Raw genomic sequence first — 14,136 nt, forward strand, 5'->3', positions numbered from 1 at the left:
CAGGGCCATCAGGGGAGGAATGCAGGACTACCTGCTGGAAATGTATGATGGGAATGTGGAGCAGCCCCACAAGAATCCCCCAAAGGATTCTCCATAGAATCTGGGCACCACGGGACTCCCTGGCAGTGCTGAGGGACCCGTGGTAGCCAGGGCCACTCCATCCCCTGCCCTTCCCTGCTCCCTTTGGCCACTCATCCTTCCTAGCTGGGATTCCACAACTCTCCCAGTGGCCTGGGGGGTCTGGAGCTGCTGGCAGTGACTCCCAAAACCCTCCTGGCTGATCCCAGTTCTGTGCCCACAGGCACCGGCACAGCCCCCAAAGCAGCTGGACATAGAGACAAATACTTTATTGATTCCACAGCCTGAGAAAGGGATCAGGAATGTCATAGAAAATGGTGCTCGCGGTCACAGCAGATGCCAGGCTGGGGCTGCTGGCCCTTCTGCTGGCCTGGGGGGATTCACCCACTGGCAGCACCAGTTCAGCCATGCCCCAGGGATCAACAGGGGAGCAACTGGGGATCAACAGGGGAGCAATTGGATCTCCACCTGGGCAGGGGTAACAGGGATAACCAGCCACTGGCTCACTGCCACATGTCCACAAGGCATCAACCACTCCTGTCCACCACTAGCACCCCTCCCGGCCCCTGCTGCAGTCTGGGAGTGCTCCACACTGCAATCCCAAGGGCAGTGGGATGTCATGTGTATTCCTAGGGAGCAGCCTGGATGCTGCTGTCCGTCCCATGGAGCAGAATGTGGCTGAGGATCACACCTGGATGTAGCACAGGTGTTCCCTCAGCTCCCAAAGCTTCCCATAGCAGCACCATCACACCTTGGGAGTGACTCAGAATGAAAGATGGGAAAAGCCTACCAGTGTTCATTGCTCAGAGAGGGACAAAGACCTCAGGATATCAAATAATTACATCAAACAACTTGAAGAAAACAAAACAAAAAAAGCCCTGGAAAACTAAATGCAAGAGTTCCAGCAGCTGCTCCATTGGGTCTGTGTGTTGATGGCTCCGGGAGGGATGTGCTCCCTGCGCACACCCAGCACGTGGGATGCACATGGGACTCTGGCCAGGACACTGCTCTGGTGGCTCTGGGGACACAGGAGCAGCGCCAGGCCTGGCTTCCACTGGCTGCCTCCAGGCAGGTCCCCCTCTCCCACATGAGGTAGCTGCAGAACTGTTTTCCCATAGGATTCATTATGGTGGGATTTTGGGCAAAAGGGGACAAGCTGAGGTTGGGAGAGTGGGAGTTTCCTCCAGAGCCAAGGGGCTGCTCTGTGCAGGCACATCCACGAGGATCAGGGGTGCTGCTGCAGCTGACCCATCAAGTATTCCTTAAAATCTCTCTGCACCCATGCAGGATGGTCCTGAGGGTGCCTGGGGCCTCCCTGATGGACCTGTCGGGATCCCTGGAATATGCCAGCACAGAATATTGGGTGAGGTTTGTCCTGTGGATCTTCCAGTGCAAATCTCCAGTGTTCCCAGCCTGCTGGAAGGGGTGTTGGCTGATCTCCCCAGGGTGGGTAGCAAGGGTGGCCAGGATGTGGTGGGGTCTCAGAGATGTCACTTTCTATCTGGTGTCTCGGGAATCTTGATCCATGGAGCAAAGGGCTGCTTGGGAATGCTGCCAGCTTCATTCCCTTCTCTCTGCCCTCTTCAGTTGTGTTCCCGAATGCAAGGGGTCAACATCAAGAAATGTGAAAACTCTGCTCCTGGTTGACCAGGATTCACCTGGTCATCTCCCAGGAATGTCAGCTTAGGAAAATTCCAAAGAGCAAGTCAGTAGAATGGTGAAGTATTATGGTTCACTGGAGGCTTCTGCTATTTGCTCTCTGTTGTGGTCTCTAAGCTTCCCATTCTTTCTACAACCCAGGAAGCTCCTAAAACGCAGCAGATTCCCAATCCCAGTGTCCCAGCGGGTGCAAACCCAACAAGCTCGCAGCTTCTCTCCAGGGAGACGCACAGTTCAGATCTGTCCCAGGGTCATTTCCGAAGCCACTGCCCTTGATCCCAACTGGACCACGGGCTGCACGGCTTTCCTGATGCAGTCAGGGAGCGGGGAGCCTTTGCCCGGGCACTCCAGCGGCGTCGCTCCCAACAGCAGCACGTTGGGCAGGCTCGGTTTTGCAGCCTCAGGGCTGCCGTTTCCTTGGGAAAGGCTCCTCTCGGCCTCGGGAGCCCCGTGCTGCAGGGATGCCGGGATAGCAGCGGTGGGCTGGGCACCGGCCTCCCGCTGGAGCGCGGCCAGAGCCCGCTCGTGGATCTTCTTGTGGCGCAGGAGGTGATTGCTGCGGGTGAAACACTTGTTGCAGGAGCTGCAGCAGTAGGGCCGGTCCCGCGCGTGGGTCTGGAGGTGCCGCCGCAGCGACACGGAGCACGACAGGAACTTCTTGCAGTAGGGGCACTTCAGCCTGGAATTGAGCGGCCGCACGAACCCGGAGCTGGACAGGCCCTCTCTGTCCGGCTCCTCCTTGGGCTGGCCCAGCCAGGCCGCCCCGGCGTGGCCGCTGCCCAGCCCGTGGGTGCCACCGCACAGGTCCCTGCGCGGGCGGATGCGCAGCTCGGGGTGCACGTTACCCCAGACCTTGGCCCCGAAGGCTCTGTCCTTGATGTGGATGCTGCGGTGAAGGTCCAGGTGCCGTTTGTTGCTGAAGCCGATCTCGCACACGGGGCACTCGTAGGGCCCCTCCTTGGCGTGGCTGCGCTGGTGGATGATGAGGTTGATCTTGAGGCGGAAGCGCTTCCCGCACTCCGTGCAGGGGTGGGACCATTCCCGCACGTACCCGCGCCGGCAGTTGCCCATCAGGAGGTTGCTGGTCTCGCACCGGTTTGGTTTCTTCTTGCTCTTGGCTTTCACCAGCTCGCTTTTGGGACATTTCTGGATCTCTGAGCCGGGAGAGGGTGTGGATTCCTCTGCCAACAGCTCAGGTTCCTCTTCCTTCACCTTGATGTCCTCGGGAGAAGCCCCATCGTATGGTGTTTCATCTTCCATGGGTGAGGCATCCTCTGGAACAGAGAGACACCGTGTTGGTGCCAGCACAGGTGTGACACAGCACCAGGTCCCCTTTCTGTGCTGGCACTGCTGGAGCACCTGCTGTACTGGGGGCAGCTCTGGGTTTCCCATGACAAGAACAACACTGAAGGGCTGGAGCATGTCTCAGCCTGGAGAAAAGGAGGTTCAGGGGCCCCATTCTGGGTCTGCACGATTTCCTGATAGTTGGGCTCTGCTCCCAGGAACAGGGACAGGGCAAGAGGAAATGGCCTCAAGCTGTGCCAGGGGAGGTTGGGGTTGGATATTGGGAAAATTCTTTCCCTAAAAAGGCTGTCCAGCCCTGGCACAGTGGCCCAGGGCAGGGATGGAGTGCCCATCCCTGAAGGGCTCCCAGGCTGAGCCTTCCATGGGTGTCATCGGGATCAGTGGCACAAGGGATCCACATCCAAACACACAATGTTGCAGGAAAAAATAAAAGGAACACCTGAAACTTCATTTTCCCTCCCTATTTCAAGCCCATCAGCTCTGGAAGCTGCTTCCCACCTGCCTGCCAGGCCCTGTGTCCCCAGCACAGGGTGACTCACCAGTGTCAGGCTCTGCTGGGTCCTCCTCCATCTCTGGGTCCTCCTCTGCCACCGTCCCTGGCTGATGGTCCCCCAGGGACATCACGTTCATCATCAGGATGGGGAATTCTGTTTGCAGGGAACAGGGATTTGAAAGACCCACGGAGACCTCCCAGGTCCCTACTCCAGTATTATGAACCAGGGATTACTGGGAGGGTGTGGAAGACCTGGAGAAAGCTGTGGCTCAAGAGCCAGGATATGGATCAGCCCTTCTGGAAAGGGCTGTCCAGCCCTGCAACAGGCAGTGGTGGAGTCCCCATTCCAGCAGGGATTTAGAAGCCCTGTGGATGTGGCACCTGGGGACATGGGGCCTTGGCAGTGTTGGGGGACAGTTGGACCCAATGGTCTTAGAGGGCTTTTCCAACCCCAGTAATTCTATGGAAAGGCTGGGAGGTGTCAGGAGGAACTGGAGTGAAGCCACACATGGACCAAAAGCAGAGAGAGGGCTGGGAGGAAGGACACCAAGGTGCCACATGCCATCACCTCATGAAGCAGCCTTACCTTACCTCACCATTGCCACAGGCTGCATTCCCATGTCCAGACCTTCTTCCACTGTCCCATGACAACATCCCAAGGCTCCCTGGCAATGCCTCTCCAAGCACCAAGGCCACATCCTCTGCCCTGGACACCACCAAGCCCTGGAGAGCTGGGAAAGGGGAAGTACATCCTCCCTGGCACCCCTGGAACTCACCTGGGCCAGCTTCCATGGGCACGGGATCCTCTCCCCAGTCTCCTCTCCTCTCCTGCTGCTCCATCTCTTCTGGTGTCTGCAGGGGCTTCTGACTGTTGGGTACAGCTGTCTGGAGGGGGTTCTGACTGTCCCCAGTCTGTGTCTGAGGCAGTGTCTGGCTGTCCCCAGTATGTGCCTTTGGGGACTTCGGGCTGTTCCCATTCTGTGTCCTTGGGGACTTTGGGCTGTTCCCACTCCGTGTCCATGAGGACTTTGAGCTGTCCCCATTCTGTGGGAGGTTTTGGCTGTCCTCAGTCTGTGTCTGTGGGGTTTTCTGGCTGTTCCCACTCCGTGTCCATGGGGTTTTCTGGCTGTCCCCAGTCTGTGACTGTGGGAGGTTCTGGCTGTCCTCAGTCTGTGTCTGTGGGGTTTTCTGGCTGTTCCCACTCCGTGTCCATGGGGTTTTCTGGCTGTCTTCAGTCTGTGTCTGTAGGGTTTTCTGGCTGTTCCCACTCCGTGTCCATGACGTATTCTGGCTGTCCCCAGTCTGTGTCTGCAGGGTTTTCTGAATGTTCCCACTCCGTGTCCATGAGGATTTTGGGCTGTCCCTAGTCTGTGTTTGTGGGGGGTTCTGGCTGTCCCCAGTCTGTGTCTGTGGGGTTTTCTGGCTGTTCCCACTCCGTGTCCATGAGAACTTTGGGCTGTCCCTAATCTGTGTCTGTGGGGGGTTCTGGCTGTCCTCAGTCTGTATCTGTAGGGTTTTCTGGCTGTTTCCACTCCGTGTCCGTGGGGATTTTGGGCTGTTCCCAGTCTGTGTCTCTGGGGGTTCCTGGCTGTCCCCAGTCTGTATCTGTGGGGTTTTCTGGCTGTCCCCAGTCTGTATCTTTGGTGTTTTCTGGCTGTCACCATTCTGTGTCCATGAGGGCTCCAGACCCTTTTTATTGCTAGGCTCTTCATCCCTCTTGATGCAGGTCTGGCTGTTTGGCTTGGACTTGGCACAGTCTGCTCCCGAGGCAGAGAACAGGGGCTTTATTAGGATTTGGCTGCACCTTTATCCTGCCAGATTCCCAAAGTAACCCTTGTCCCCTCTCCCACCCCCAGCAGAGACACAAACAGCTCCAACCCCAATGGCAGAGCCACCTTCTTGACCCTGTGGCAGGATCCACACAGGAGGACAGACCATGAACCCTCTATGTCTCTTTTCCTCTCATCCAGTCCAACCCCCAGACTCCCACCTGGGCTCCAGGTGAGTTTTCCCATGGGAGAGCACCTGCCCAGTTTCTCCTGGGGTACCTTTAGCCTCTCCAGTTCCTGAATCCTGCAGGAAAGAGCCCTCAAACCATGGCTCTTCTAACATCTCTGCTGCTCCCAGCTCTGTCTGCCCCTTTCCAGCATCTCCCACCTTCCTGCCTAGCTCTCTCACTCTAAATCCATGCCCCAAGGCTCCTCAGCCTCCCCTGTTCCCTCAGGACAAGCAGAGCAGCTCCAGCCTCCTCCTCCTCCCACCCCAGCTCCCAGTTCCTCACTTTCCAGCATATTTCCTGTCCCTCCACAGCAGGCAGGAATGTCTCTGGAAGCTCCAGTCTTACAGGAGGCCTTTCCCACTGCTCCAGACCCTCCTGAAGGCTTTGACTGCTTTTCTCTGTGGGACTCATCCGACCTAGCACAACCATTCCTCTTGGAATGAAGATCCAAGGTGCTCCGGGGTGCTTTAATCCATGGAGTGAGCACTTCCTTCCTAACAAAGGCGAGATCTCGAGGAACAGCCACCTCTTCCTGGCACCCACCTGGGGCAGCTTCCATGGGGGTTTCATCTGGAGCCTCATCTGCCTTGTCCGTCTCTTCTGCTGCCTGGAGGGACTCCTGACCATCCCCAGACTGTGTCTGTGGGGGCTCCTGACTCTCCTTGTCACTGAGCTCTTCATCCCTCTCTATCCGGGACAGGATGTCAGGCTTGGACACGGCGTAGTCTGGGCGTGGGACAGAGGATGGGGGGTTGATTAGGATTTAGCCATATCTTTAGCCAAGCACATTCCAGCAGTGACCCTTGTCCCCTATCGCAGTCCTGGCAGAAACACAAACACCTCATCCCTACTCCAAATGCTTCCTGGTCTCCAAGGCAAGATCCACTCCCAAGTACACATGAAGCTGAGACAGAGAGGATCTTAACCAGCAGAACATGAACTAAAGTCCTAAATGAGGGAAAAGCTTTGGATGGAACATTTCCCTCTAGTGGAAGTCAAGGACACCCTCCTCTATCCCAGGTTGCTCCAAGCCACATCCAAGCCTTGGACACTTCCCGGGATGTGGGCAACCTATGCCAGGGCATGACCATCTGGCAGCCTTCCAAACCAAGGCTACTCCATGATTCCATGAGCTACAGCCCCCCAAGCCTTACCTAGGGACACCAGGGTCTCGTAGTTGCCCCTCATCACGGCCCTGTACAGATCCTTCTGCCAGCGCTCCAGCCTCTCCCACTCCATCTCATTGAAATACACCGAGATGTCATCAAAGGTGAGCGGCACCTGGAACGACAGGGAATTCCCCTGGAGCCATGGGGCTCGGGACACGTCCAGCCCCACTATGGGGACACGCAGGAGCTCAGCCCCCAACCCTTCCACAGTCCCGCAGGATCCCTGGGAAGCGGCCGCTGCTACCTTGGGGATCTCCCCCCTGGAGCCGGGGGGCAGGCGCAGGATCCAGAAGTTCCTGTTTTTGAGGAGGTTCTCCAGGTTGAGCAGGCGCTGCTGCAGCTGCCCATAGCCCTGCAGGACGGTGCCCAGGGCGGCCAGGCCGCTGCCCAGCTCCCCGACCAGGTTCTCGCAGGCCAGGAGCCGCCGCTCCGCCCGCTCCGTGCGGCTTTGCAGCTCCTGCAGCTCCGACGGGGCCGTGCCCGGCACCGCCTTCTGCCGGAGGCTGCCCGACACCTGCGGGGGATTCAGGGGCTTGGCCACGGACGGCCCTGGCCAAAGGGCGGTCAGGGAATGGGGACCCGCTCAGGACCCCCCGGCAGCCCCGAGGGATTTCCCCAAACCCAAATTCCGCAGGGATCTGGCTGCCAACCCCGTTTCCCCCTATGCCCACCTTCCCAAGGACCAAAGGGAGACCCCCCTGAATAAGCACCCCAGGGCAACCCCCCAAGACCAGCACTTTTGGGGGGTTCCCCAGTTCCACCTCTCGAAGGACCAGCATCCCTGGGAGATCCCTTCATCCCTGTGAACTGGCATCCCTGGGGCATCCCCCCATCCTCCGAAGCTGTCATCCATTCCCAGGACACAGAGGGACACCCCTGACTCCCAGAGCCAGCACCCCTGGGTGTCCCCCGAGCCCAACTCCCCTGGGGGACCCCTCAATCTCCCCGAACCGCCTCTCCCAGAGTCCCCCGAACTGTCACCCCCCCCCCACCCCGGGGACCACCCCATGCCACCTCCCTCCCCTCATGCCCAGGACCCTGAGGGACCCGCCTGACCCGCAGTCCAACTCCCCCCGTGGGACACCCGCACACCCCTGACCCAGCAACGCTGTGGTCCGCCCCGTCCCGTGACCCGTCGCGCACCCCGGCCCGTGGCCCGGGCGGGCCCTGACCTGCGCGGGCCCCCGGCGGGACATGGCCGCGGCCGCCACCGCCGCCTCGGGCCCCCTGTGCGCCCGCGCTGCCACCGGGCCCGTAGGGGGCGCCGTCTGCCAGAGCGGCACCGCGCGGGAAGCGGCGCCCCCTGGCGGGCGGGAGGAGCAAGAGCCGGGCAGGCGTGGGCGGGGCCCGGAGTAGGAGGCGGGGTCACGTCAAAGGGGCGGGGCCGGAGCGGGGGCGGGTCCAGGTAATGGGCGGGGCGAAATGTCCCGGGGCGCCGCGGGCGGACCCCGGACACCGGCCGGACACTCGCCGGGCCCTGAACTGGGGGCCCTGCGGGACCCCCAGGACCAGCCCCACCTCCTGTGGGACCAGCATTCCTGAGGACTCGCACCATCTTTGCGAGCCAGCGTTCTTGGGGATCCGCCATTCCCCTGAACTGCGAGCCCTGAGGGAACCCCCAGGACTGGCACCGCTGGGGGGTCCCCCAGCCCCACCTCCTCTGGGACCAGCGTTCCTGGGGGATCTCCCTATCCCTGTGATCCAGCGTTCTGGGGGATCTTCCCTACCCTTGAACTGACATTCCTGAGGGACTGCCAGGATCAGCACCTCTGGAGGGTCCCCCAGCTCCACCATCCCTGGGGTCCCCCCGCAGTCCCCCTGTGCAGACACCCCACGGGTTGGCTCAGACCCCCGGTGTCCCCACACTCGCACCCAGCCCAGTGTGGGGTGGCTCTGTCGGGGGTCACCCACCCTGTGTGTGTCCCCCCAGACACATCCACTCTCTCCGGTGCGCCGGCTTTATTTGGGGACTTGGCAAAGCAGGGGCAGCTGCCCCAGAAGCATTTTGGGGAGTGGGAAGGGCGGGGGGCTCAGCTCAGAGCAGGGAGTGGGCGGCTGAGCTCTCTCCCAACGTGGGGCTGCTCCCAGTGTCCAGCAGCATTCCGGGGTCCTGCCGGGGCTCCAATGTCACCTGTCACAGCAGCGGGAGGAGCCCAGGATGTCCCCCTGGCTGGACCGGCTCCGGGATCTCCCTCCTGGCTCTGCCCTGCAGGAGAGAGCGAGGCCTCAAGCAGAGCCCGGGAGAGGGAGATGCCGTCCCATCCCATCCCATCCCATCCCATCCCATCCCATCCCATCCCATCCCATCCCATCCCATCCCATCCCATCCCATCCCAATCCCATTATCCCATTCCCATTCCTGGGCAGCTTCAGGACACACTCCGGTACCTCCAGCCCCTTCCCGCTCCGTGCCCGCCTGCCCGGCTGAGCCGCATCCTCCTCACGGGAATTCCAGGGCATCGACTGCGATTCCTGCGGGACAGACGCGGGTGTGGGAGCGACCATCCCGCAACCCCAGATCCCACTCTCCGCATTCCCAAACTCCCGCATCCCGGCGGCGCGGGCTCACCTCGCTGAGCACGGAGAAGCAGCCGGAGCAGGGTCTGTGCGGTCGCCGCCGGCCCTGCGGAGGGAAGGGTCGGATCGGGATCTCCCGGAGAGCAGGGCTGGGAATGCGGGCAGCACCGGGAGCTGCCCGTGGAGCGGGAGGTGATGGGAACATCGGTGAACCCCGTCCCGCCGTGTCCTCCCCGTGCCCCCTCGCCATCCCCGGGCATTTTCGGATCTTGTGCGCTGCCGCGGCTGCGAGGGACCGGGGCCGGGGCCGCGCCGGGGACCGGGAATGCCGAGCCCGGCCCCGCAGGGACGGGGAGGCTGGAAAAGCTGCGCTGGGATTTGCTGCGGGCGCTCGCGGTGCCGAGCTCTGGCATTCCCCGCATTCCCGGCCCCGTTATTCCCAGTTTTACCCCTCTCCATACATTACCGACCTCTCTCCCGCGTGCCGCCATCCCGCGATCGCCGTGCTCGGCTCCGGCCACTCCGGCCACGGCCACGGCGGCGACAGCGCAGAGCAGCCACAGCCTCATGGTGTCACCCCGGCTGTCCCGGAGCTTGGACATTGGCCCCGATGTCACCGCGGTGACCCCGGAAAGGTCAATGGGAGCCGGAGCTGCCGGACGCAGGGAGAGGAAAGGACCAGTTCGGGATAAGGGATGAGCTGCAGGAAACTTCTCCCCAAAACTCTTGTCTTGGAGGGTCCTGCTCCTCCTGCACCCCTCTCATGGAGTCCTGGAATCCTGGGATAGCCTGGGCTAGGGGGGAATGTAAGGATCATCCAGCCTTCTTTCAACAACAATTCCAGATGCTGCTTCTGTTGCTCCAATAACTCCCACAATTCCAGGGTCGGGGATTGGCATTAAACCTAACCAGACTTACTGTATCCGTTTAGAGATAAGCAATTACTCCTGGCCACTCCCGAGGATCCTTAGGATGTGCTGCAATTTGATTCATTCCCAATTTCTGGGTTTTGGTGGTGTTATAAATGAGAAACAAAAAGTCTCGATATTTAGCAAAATTTAGATTGCTTTATTTGATACAGACGGCTGGGGGAACGTGAGGGGTCAAACCTTCGTTTGCAGCTCCTTTTTATAGTATGGTTTTCCTTGTAGCAATCAATAACTGTCATATTTTTGTTGTCATAATTCTGCCAGGTTAGCAGTGGTGGTCAAAAAAAAAAAAATCTGTGGGACCGCTGTGTGAAATCTCCGGACAATTTGTCAAGCAACCATCTGGTTTTGGTAGATAAAGAACAGCAGAAGTGGGAAGTCTGCTCTTAGCAGATAGGTTGCTGTTGATTACCCCAAAGGCAGGAAATCTGATTGTGCAAAATCTTTCAGGCTGTGGGAAAACCTCGTTTTTACAAACTGGTATCAAATACAATTTATTTAGAAAACACAATGCTCATAACAGGGGGATTTAAACAGAATGGTTTTAATAATGTATTTCCCTTTATCTAGTTCCATGTCTTATCTAAGTATTCTGGTTTATACAAACTCCAAAACTTCTGTGATTAAAACGAATCCTTTATCAATTATCACAGTGGCACAGAAGTGAAGGGTCCAGGCAGGATAGGGGAATTCCATAGGGAATTCCAAGAGATAGATGGAGACTACTTGCACGGGCTTGGCAAGAAGGGAATCATGGAGAAGCTGCACACAGGAGATACAGAATCCTTGGGATATTTATCCAAGAAGAAAGGGAAATCTGGAGGAGGCTTATCCAGGAGCCGGCAGGGAGGGATGTGCGGGTAGCGGGGAACACAAGCTCAGGCCTCAGGCAAGGCCACGGAAAAACCGGAGTCGGGATCAGATTTAAAATAATCTGTGCGGGAAAACCTGGGGAAATTCATGATAAATTTGGGATTTCGGGAGAATCAATGACTCTGGAGGCCGAACGGGATCGAAGCTGGCTGGATCCGGGCTGGGCCTGGCTCTGCTCGCAGGGAACAGGGACAGGACAGGAGGGAACGGCCTCACGGGAGGGCCCTCTGGGAAAACCCCTCTTGGAAAGGCTGCCCAGCCGTGCCTCAGCCGCCCACGGCAGCGCCGCATTCCGCATTCCCGGCGGCTTTTGCACCCCGCGGCACCAGGCCCGCCTCACGTGCCGGGGTCACAGCGGCACTTCCGGAACCCCGCTTCCGGTCGGCAATGGCGACGCTTCCGGTGTGGGCGGGGCATACACCGGAAGCGCGTGCGGGAGAGGCCGCGGGAAGTGCCGGGATGCCCCCGGAACCTCCCGGGCCCCCCCGAGACCCCCGGGCCCCCCCGGCTGTCATGACGGGGCAGGCACAGGTAGGAACCGGGAGCTGGCGGGGGGAGCCCCGGGACACCCTCGCCGCCTCCCGGGCCGTCGATGTCCGGCCCCTCTCCCCGCCCCCCCCCGATCCAAGGGGGTCTCGCAGCGCCCCCTCGGCCGCTGCTGGCGGGTCTCGGCCCCAATGGCCAGGGAACCCCACCCCCATCATCCCCCAGCCCCTCCCTGAAAACCCAAATCACCCCCCCACATCACCCCCCCGATCCCACCCCATCACCCCCCCCCATTGCCCCTCACTCTTATGAAATTCTGCCCTGAAGACCCCCCATTAACCCCCACCCCATCCCACCCCATCCCGTTACCCCCAAAATCCCCATCCCTTCCAAAATCCCCATCTGCCCCTAAAACCTCCCATTCCAGCCCCCAGTCCCACCCCCATCGCCCTCTCACCCCCAAACCCCCATCATCCCCCACATTTCCCCCTCACATCCCTCTCCCTCTCTCTGCCCCGCTGTTCTCCTGTCCCCATTGGGATCGCTCCCAAATTTCCTGGGATGGGCCCTGGGGGGGGTCACAGCGTGCTGCTCCCCCCCCACCCAGCTCCAGGTGACCTGGGGTCCTGGACTGTCCCAATCCCATGGGGATCATGGAGTGCTCCTGGTAGGAATGGTAAAACGCATCCCTAGGTTCTGGATTCAGGTGTTAGGCGCTGGATTCCAACCTGTCCTTCTCCCAGATCCATAATTCCCACCCTGGTGGGAAGCACACCTTCCTGAGATAGTCCTGTCCATGGCCTCATGTCCTGGGAGCTCCTTTGGGCTGGGAAAGTCTTCTCCTGCTGGGAGGGTGTGGTCCCTGAGGGAGGCTGTGATCCCTGAGGGAGGCTGTGATCCCTGAGGAAGCTGTGGTCCCTGAGGAAGCTGTGATCCCTGAGAGAGGCTGTGGTCCCTGAGGGAGGCTGTGGTCCCTGAGGAAGCTGTGATCCCTGAGGGAGGCTGTGATCCCTGAGGGAGGCTGTGGTCCCTGAGGAAGCTGTGATCCCTGAGTGAGGCTGTGATTCCTGAGGGAGGCTGTGATCCCTGAGGGAGGCTGTGATCCCTGAGGGAGGCTGTGATCCCTGAGGAAGCTGTGGTCCCTGAGGGAGGCTGTGATCCCTGAGGGAGGCTGTGATCCCTGAGGAAGCTGTGATCCCTGAGGGAAGCTGTGATCCCTTTGGGAAGCTGTGATCCCTTTGGGAAGCTGTGATCCCTGAGGGAGGCTGTGATCCCTGAGGAAGCTGTGGTCCCTGAGGGAAGCTGTGGTCCCTGAGGAAGCTGTGGTCCCTGAGGGAGGCTGTGATCCCTGAGGGAGGCTGTGATCCCTGAGTGAGGATGTGATCCCTGAGGAGGGTGTGATCCCTTTGGGAAGCTGTGATCCCTGAGGGAGGCTGTGATCCCTGAGGAAGCTGTGGTCCCTGAGGGAGGCTGTGGTCCCTGAGGGAGGCTGTGATCCCTGAGTGAGGATGTGATCCCTGAGGGAAGCTGTGATCCCTGAGGGAGGCTGTGATCCCTGAGGGAGGCTGTGATCCCTTTGGGAAGCTGTGATCCCTGAGGAGGGTGTGAACCCTGAGGGAGGCTGTGATCCCTGAGGGAGGCTGTGATCCCTGAGGAAGCTGTGGTCCCTGAGGAAGCTGTGGTCCCTGAGGGAGGCTGTGATCCCTGAGGGAGGCTGTGGTCCCTGAGGGAGGCTGTGATCCCTGAGTGAGGATGTGATCCCTGAGGGAAGCTGTGATCCCTGAGGGAGGCTGTGATCCCTGAGGGAGGCTGTGATCCCTTTGGGAAGCTGTGATCCCTGAGGAGGGTGTGAACCCTGATCCCGTGGCAGGAGCCGGTGACCTTCGAGGACGTGATGGTGTTCCTGAGCCGGGCCGAGTGGGACGTGCTCCCGGAGGGGCAGCGGGAGCTGTACCGGGACGTTGTGTTGGACACCTATGAGCTCCTGAGCTCCCTGGGTAATCCTGGGAATCCCCCCGGGCAGAACTTCCCTCAGATCCCACCCCAGGCTTCCAGAGTGCTGAATCCCAAGTTGCTGAGGGTGAAAAGGCCTTGGAGATGTCTGAGTCCAGCTGTTCCCCAGCACTGCCATGGCCACCACTATCCTTGTCTCCAAGTGCTGCATCCACATGCCTTTCCAATCCTTCCAGGGCTGGACAACCCCTCCTGTGAGGAGTTTTCCCTCATAGGGGCTGATCAGGGGGTTTAGTGCTGGGTCTGGGTTTGAGCACTCCTGGAAATGATTCCCTAAGATCAGGGAGCAGGGTGGGATGTCCCAACCCTGGGAGCTGTTCCCGGGATGAGCAGGAGACATTCCCTCACTGGGAAGGCCTGTCAGTGGAACTGGGAGCTGCTTCCCACACTTCCATCAGGGCTCTCAGGAATAAATCCCTCTCTGGCAGCAGCTCTGGTTTCTCCCTCGCTTTTCCCACATCCCAGAGGTGTTTCCATGCATGGTGAGGCACAGCTGGGGTGTCCCAGTCCCTGGTCTTCCCATGATCAAGGACAGTACAATGCCCTCTGTCCCATTCCCAGGTTATCCAGGCCCCAAGCCCGACATCCTGCACCGGCTGGAGCGTGGGGAAGAGC

At 59.8% G+C, this 14,136-nt stretch overlaps 1 protein-coding gene across 1 annotated transcript; it reads right to left on the reverse strand.

Moving 5' to 3' along the window:
- Window positions 1-399: 399 nt before the first annotated feature.
- LOC134051631 (zinc finger protein 777-like) lies at window positions 400-7,899 on the reverse strand. The gene is made up of 8 exons (XM_062505522.1): window positions 7,876-7,899; window positions 6,948-7,217; window positions 6,689-6,815; window positions 6,061-6,260; window positions 5,049-5,281; window positions 4,312-4,685; window positions 3,582-3,689; window positions 400-3,011 (listed from the first exon to the last, which is right to left on the reverse strand). Exons 1-8 carry the CDS (start codon window positions 7,897-7,899, stop codon window positions 1,972-1,974), a joined length of 2,376 nt encoding a protein of 791 aa, XP_062361506.1. The 3' UTR covers window positions 400-1,971.
- Between the last annotated feature and the right edge of the window lie 6,237 nt (window positions 7,900-14,136).

The sequence above is a fragment of the Cinclus cinclus genome, chromosome 1, assembly GCF_963662255.1.
Source record: "Cinclus cinclus chromosome 1, bCinCin1.1, whole genome shotgun sequence".
NCBI lineage: Eukaryota > Metazoa > Chordata > Aves > Passeriformes > Cinclidae > Cinclus > Cinclus cinclus.